This window comes from Vollenhovia emeryi, unplaced genomic scaffold (assembly GCF_000949405.1).
Source record: "Vollenhovia emeryi isolate VEMERY1.0 unplaced genomic scaffold, V.emery_V1.0 DF939123.1, whole genome shotgun sequence".
NCBI classification, from domain to species: Eukaryota; Metazoa; Arthropoda; class Insecta; order Hymenoptera; family Formicidae; genus Vollenhovia; species Vollenhovia emeryi.
In genome coordinates, this window is record NW_011967243.1 from 3,341,147 (window position 1) to 3,347,966 (window position 6,820).

Below are 6,820 nucleotides of genomic sequence, written 5' to 3' on the forward strand. Positions count from 1 at the left end.
ACCAGCGGTCGCGCGCTGCTACCAATACCTCGGCGGCTATTGTGCTTCCTCGTAATAGCCGCTCGTTCGAGATTCCTCCCCCGCGATTCAGCGCGAAAATCGCGAGAGAGAGAGAGAGAGACGTCGTTGCGCCCGTCCGAGCTCCACCAGAAACCGGAAACGCTCTACCGCCGGGTCCGACAGAGAGATCGAAAATCGCCGGCCTCCAACCACTCGAGTCACGCGAGAAACGTCCGCGCGCGCCCGCGGCGCTCTCTCCATCAGCTGATTTTTGCGTCCGGTTCGGCGAGTCATGCTTTTTCTTCCGGTCCAATGCAGACCGCCGTTTCAGTATCCGCGGGATCGACGGTGAAGATGGTAGATGAAGCTGGTGACAGGTTCGTAGACGGGTTCGGCCAGTCGCGGGCGTCGTCCGCGGCGCCGGGGCGCCGCTCGCGCGGACAGCAGCGTCGCCGGAGCGCGCGTCCCTCGGCGCCGCGAGTCGCCGTCCCGTCGCCATTGCGGCGGAATTAACCTCAAAGCCGCCGCGGTGTCGCGCGGGGCCCCGGACGTCCACGTCCACGTCCGGGGCCCCGCGCGGCCCCGCGGGTCCCACCGGGCGGCGCGAGACCCGCGGACCCGCGACGAGGCTCTCGGCCGCCGCGGCTCCGCCCGCGTCCGGCCGCTGTCACTCTCGCTCCGCTCTCCCTCGAATTTCCTCGCGCGCACCCGCGTCTCCCCCACGTCGCCGCGACGCCCGGTCGTTACCGAGCGACGTCGGCGCGCGCGGCACACGCCCCGGCCTCGATCTCGCCCGGCGGACGCCCAGGTACGCGACCAAAACAAATCCCCCGCGCCGAGCGAGTGTAATCAATGTCTTACATAACACACGGGGAAAGAGAGCCCTCGGGGAGATCGGGGTCTCTCGCGTTGTCCGTCAGGCCCGGTCCACGATTAGTCGTTAGTCGGAGGTCAATCCTGTTCTTGCCGGGCGAGAGAAAAAGGACCGGCACGCAGTTCTGTCTTCTAACGACTCGTAGACCGGAGCGTACGCGAGAGGAATTCAGTCCTTTTCGCGCGGAATAGATTCTGCACCTGTAGACACTACCTTGCCGCGCCGATGGGAATTAAGGCCTGTACCCACGATGCTAGAACTTGGCCCAAGTTCTAGTTCCGAGAGATCTGTAGTCAATCAACTTGCAGCTACTTCATAAAAGCAGCAGATTGATCGGCCACGCATTTCTCGAAACTAGAACTTGGACCAAGTTGGCTCCCGCGCGAGATTCAACATCAGGCTGGGAAGGTGTCGAAACCCGTTACATTGACTATCTCCTCCTTGCAGAGACGAATCCTCGAATGTTGCCATCATCAGGGAAGTGTACGACAATGAAAACGCTCACGAGACATTCGAGTACGAGCTAGAGAGAGCGCTGGAGTCGGAATGCAGTTTAATTGTTATCGAGCCGTCGAAATTAGGTGATGAAACCTCCAGATGGATAGCGGTGGGAAATTGTCTTCACAAAACTGCCGCGTTGTCGGGTCTCGCCGCGATCGTCACAGGTTTGCTTAGTTTATATGCGGTCCTACTGATCTTGATCTGAGTAAGTTGCGCGCGTGCACAACGAAACGCCGACGTAGCGGCCGACGTAGCGGCCGCGCGCCGATCAGTAAAATACTTGGCGATGCCTCTTTCAGGATTGGTCTGGGGCGACCGGCCGTACATCTGTGGCCCACTAGGTTTTATATCGGTCGTAACCTGCGGATTGTACACAGTCTCTTGGCAGTTCGATCCCTGCTGCCAGTACCAAGTAGAGACCGACACCAGCAAGCTACCGCACGTTGAGCTATTGGCTGTTCTAGGTCCGTCGTCACCGACGTTTCTCGTAAGGAAAGATGACAAGAGGAGACGAATTCTTCACACGACTATTACACTGGCGGCCCTCGGCATCACCGCCTGGCGAGTCTACCAGGCGTTCAAGTGAAAGAACGAAAAGAGACAAGAAAACGCAGTTATTACAGGCACCGGTTTTGACTTAAGCCAAAATACGAAAGAACAAGGTAGGCCACACGACGCCGAGCTTCATAGCAGTAGGCCTACGGGGGTTCCTCGGCCGAGAGGGACGCGCGAGCTCGTTTATTCTCATGCCGCGTTATATCGTGACACAAAGTATTCTCTCATTTTGACAATTGACTCGTAACACTTTTTGATACTACCTCGCAAGTGAATGCTGCTTATGTAACGACGGAACCACGTAAATACGGACGGAGGGCCAGATTTTATTCCGGGCTTCTACATCGGCGCATGTAAGGTCGCACTTGAGATAACGTTACTCCTCGTAGTCTTGACAAAATGTTTCCAAAGTAACCACCGCAAAGCTGGAAAGACCGTGTATGTGTGTGCAGTCTCTGTAATGAAGAAAAAGAAATACTGACATAAGTGTTCTTAGAATGATTAAATTGACAGTGGTACATATGGACTTAGCATTATGTATTTTTAGACTGTAAATAAAATAGGTAGAGAGAGAGAGAGAGAATACAATACGTATGGTATGTCAAAGGGTATATCGCCTAGATTTTCTCGCCCAGCAGAACAATCTATGTTGAACTGATACGACCAGAAGGGATACGTTGACCGCGTGGAAAACTCAACTGTAACTTTAGATTTTATTTTATTAATCGTAAATATATAGAATAAGATACTTTTTTCATTACAATGGCGTTGTACGAAACTTATTTGCATCAGTCCCGTCGAATAAAGGTTGGCGTCGCAGACATTCCTGTAAATGTTTAACAAAAAGAAAAAAAAAAGAAACTGAAATCCTTACACGAAATCTCCTCGCGTGGTACAACATTTATGGTCATGTGAGTGGAACGTTCTCTCGTTTGTACGTGCATCGATACAGGGGCTCAAAAGGCGAACAGTGTACATAACTCTGACCATCGCTGTAGAAATTACAAATCAAGCTTAGGACGATAACAGATATACTTTACTATATTTTAAAATATCGTTATATCGTTGTATAATGAGTATAGCACAAAATTTACGGGATTAACATCCGGAAATCCATACGTTTGGATTTCGTTCGAAAGGAAAAAGAAAAAAAAAGTTCTATTTTATACATGGAGCGCAGGAACTTGCCGAGCATATTTCTATTAAAGACTTGTTTCTCCAATTGTATATTAGATTAACGAATTACAATGCTAGTAAAAGAAAGTCCACTGCACAGAATAAGCTGACCACTGCTAGAGCGGAAAATGCAGTCGAGTTTTATTTCAAGTACGTTAAAGTTTTCTTCAGTATGCCTCAAAGTGTTGTAGTTGCATTCTATATTTATGTACAATGTGACTGCATATACCGATTGTATAGTGATTACATATATACATATTATGTAGTGATTAATATGAACGTGTAATCGCTCGATGTTACGTTCATCATCACATTTAGTTATATTTTATATTATATGAATTTTTTTTATCACGTTTCTTTACGTAATCTACTTCGTTAGATTAAAAGTGAAGAATAGAAATAATACAAACTTAAGCAAGGCATACGAAAATGTGATCAATATACGGGAATATAATATTGGAATGGCCAAGTCTGTCATGACAATTCAGATTTTATTGTGGTAGAAATATTTTTTCAGGTCTTATTGAAACTGTTATATTTTAAGTAAGTTTGTACCACTTAAATAAATAGAGAAAATTAAATGAGATGTTAATAAAAGAAACGATAATTTTAATAACACATTGAATAGTACTCTAAATAGATGTGCCATCTATCGCTCTTGTGTGAAGAAATTATATATTTTTATTGCAAATACATTTCATTACGTGTATACTATATTTTTTCACTCGTTTCAATATTTCACGAACGATATATACAACGGACAAATTATTAGATGACTGTACAGTTGAGATCTTTACGACATAAAAAAATGTAAAAGATTGGAAATTCCCTTCATTTTATGAGCCTTGTGGCAAGAGATGGATAGCACACTCGACAGCTAAACATTTCAGCGGCAGTTTCAAGTAAAATGTTATAGTAATAAAGTGTACATAATGTAAAGATACTCCACTAGTCAGAGAGTGGCTACGATACAAATAAAATATACTTTTGAATAGCGCATTTTATGTAACTGTTATACCTTGCTGTATAGATACAAATGCCAGAAAATCTAACAAGTTGGTTTATTTACACAATTATATAGACTCTAGCTCTGTGTTAAATTATACAGTTATATCGAAAGATATTTTTTACCTTGTGTAAAAAGTATATACACATAAAACCCCTGCAACAAACACGAAACAATCGATTTGTAATTAAACTGTGTGATATTTAACCGAAACGATATTATTTATCCCGCGCTAATTTTCTCGCGCGCCTTTGCATAATCCAGAAGTAAAGCGAAGGGCACAGGGTTCTAAGTATTATGGCACATTTTGGGGAAAAGGGCGCGATAGTAACTTCCTTTTCTTGCTTCAGTACAGATTTCAAGATGCACTCAGCTACGTACTTCGGCGAAAAGCCGCTCTCGGTTGTTTTGTCCATCACTGTAACAAAACGTATGCGTGTTAAAATCACACAAACAGAGGACTAAGATAACTTAGCACCTTCGACAAAAGATTGCAAGTATTTACTTCCATAAACTTGGCCACTTCCTGTCAAAGCGTTGAGAGAAAGAGACGTTTTAATGTATCCTGGGCTGACGACTGTAAATTTTACATTTTTGTCAGACAGTTCTGCTCTGGCCGTATCGTACCAAGCCTGTAATGCATGTTTAGACGCGGCGTACGCAGATCTAAAAAATCAATAAGCTCAGCAGCAATTCGTAGCCCAAGAAGGAACAGACGTTGACTCGCAATCGAGCACTTGCCTAAATGGAATAGCGATTCTCCCTTGCACGCTACTTATGCCGACTATGTGACCAGATTGCTGCTTCATCATGTACGGGAGGACAACTGCAAATCAATAACGAGCGATGAGTCGGTCGCAGTGGATCTCACGGTCGATACACTCACTTTTGCTCAGCGCGACCTGCGAGAAATAATTCGACAGCATGACTTTTATGTCCACGTCGACGTTCGTGTCGACAACTTCTCCCCTGTACGAGATGCCGGCGTTATTAATTAGGATATCGATTTTGCCGTGCACCATTATAGCCTTTGACACTTTATCCTCCAAGTTACTGATATCGGTCAGATCTAACGACAAGACGACAGGTGGATAAGTGGGAACTGTCTGAAAGGAAAGCGTTAAATCATTGATATCCAATATACGTTTATGTATTAAAGAAGCTGTCGCGTTACGTACTTGGTGAGTGTCCATCAAGTCATTTTTTACTCTCTCCAGCTCCTCTTTTCTGCGGGATACCAGGATAATTTTGCAGCCCGAGCTGTAGAACGTGTGAGCCAAGGCTTCCCCTAAGCCGGAACTAGCGCCGGTTATCATCACCACCTGAAATCACAAAAATATATTAATGCAAATATTCAGATCTTCAAAGGGATGTTGAAAAAGACACTTGGCTCATATTTACAGCAAAAATTGTAAAAAAGAAGAGTACATAGGACGTTACCTTACTACCAAGAGCTGATCTTCTCCGTTTTTGTTGCATAATATCGTAGAAATGATACACGAGCCATGGAAGAGTGATTGGGAGGCCGAATAACTTAAATAACCACCATATAACACTCCACCCAGCTAAAGTCTCATCGCGTTTCATGATTACACGAGTTTCGAATAACCGACAATTAAGGAGTCGACAAATTGTTCAATTAATTGGCGGTTCAATACGTTCAATTGTTATCCATGGGTTCAATTATTTTCCGATCGGTCAGAGGCCACCCATTTAAGAAGCTGTATTATTACAATTATTCATCTCAATCGAGCAGTAATATCGTTTGAGTCAATCATAGGATATAACCTTTGAAACGCGTGTCATTAGATAAACACCATGAAGTTTGCCGCTCTTGGCGATAAGAGAAACTGAAGGCCACATTAGTCCCAGTCTACAATAGATGATTTAAGCCCTAAGCTTTAAGAAATTGGCCAATCACGGTCAAGTATGAGAAGAATGCGCGACTGTGATTAGTCAATTTCTTAAGGCTTAGGGCTTAAATCTCTATTGTAGACTGGGACTAAGGCTTAGGGCTTAAATCTCTATTGTAGACTGGGACTTAGGCCGGATTCGCAAATGGCAGAAACCAATCGGAGCTCGCGCTGGTGGTCGACGCTTTCCTGGCGCTCGATCGTGAATTCTTCTCCAGCGCGAACGAATTCAATATTTGTCAATGAAATTTTTCACTTTTCACGATTTCACGCTTGATAAAGAGATTCATGGTTGAGTCTCTGCTTCCTGCTTTTCAGCCAAGGAGGCCGCGCAACAAGTGCCAAGCAGCACGAACAGACTTATTTCTTTCAACCAATCGGAATTTTCAGCATTGCTTAAGTTTCAAAATGACTGCTCACGTTCTCGACAGCCACTGGTCATTTCTCATAACGGCCTGGGGCTCGATTCTTGAATTTATTCGAAGGAGAAACGTATGCGAAAATTCTGCCCTTACAGAAAAGTTGAAAGCCGATTGGTTAAAGCCATGCGAATAGCCAATCGACTTTCAACTTTTCTGTCAGAGCAGAATTTTCGTATACGTTTCTTCTTCGAATGAATTCAAGAATCGGGGCCCTGTGTCCACGATGCTAGAACTTGGTCCAAGTTCTAGTTCCGGGAAACGTGTGGCCGATCAACGTGCAGCTTTTATGGAATAGCTGCAAGTTGATTGGCCACACGTTTCTCGAAACTAGAACTTGGACCAAGTTCTAGCACAGTATAACCAGTATGCCCAC

The 6,820-nt window shown here is 45.0% G+C and overlaps 2 protein-coding genes across 2 annotated transcripts; one reads left to right on the forward strand and one right to left on the reverse strand.

Moving 5' to 3' along the window:
- Positions 1-232: 232 nt before the first annotated feature.
- Positions 233-4,102, forward strand: LOC105569718 (transmembrane protein 11 homolog, mitochondrial). Its single transcript, XM_012026397.1, has 3 exons — positions 233-377; positions 1,322-1,539; positions 1,675-4,102. The coding sequence occupies exons 1-3, from the start codon at positions 313-315 to the stop codon at positions 1,959-1,961; spliced, it is 570 nt and encodes a 189-aa protein (XP_011881787.1). The 5' UTR covers positions 233-312; the 3' UTR covers positions 1,962-4,102.
- LOC105569717 (dehydrogenase/reductase SDR family protein 7-like) lies at positions 3,581-5,944 on the reverse strand. Its single transcript, XM_012026396.1, has 6 exons — positions 5,553-5,944; positions 5,291-5,434; positions 4,999-5,218; positions 4,854-4,938; positions 4,618-4,778; positions 3,581-4,530 (listed from the first exon to the last, which is right to left on the reverse strand). Exons 1-6 carry the CDS (start codon positions 5,697-5,699, stop codon positions 4,331-4,333), a joined length of 957 nt encoding a protein of 318 aa, XP_011881786.1. The 5' UTR covers positions 5,700-5,944; the 3' UTR covers positions 3,581-4,330.
- Between the last annotated feature and the right edge of the window lie 876 nt (positions 5,945-6,820).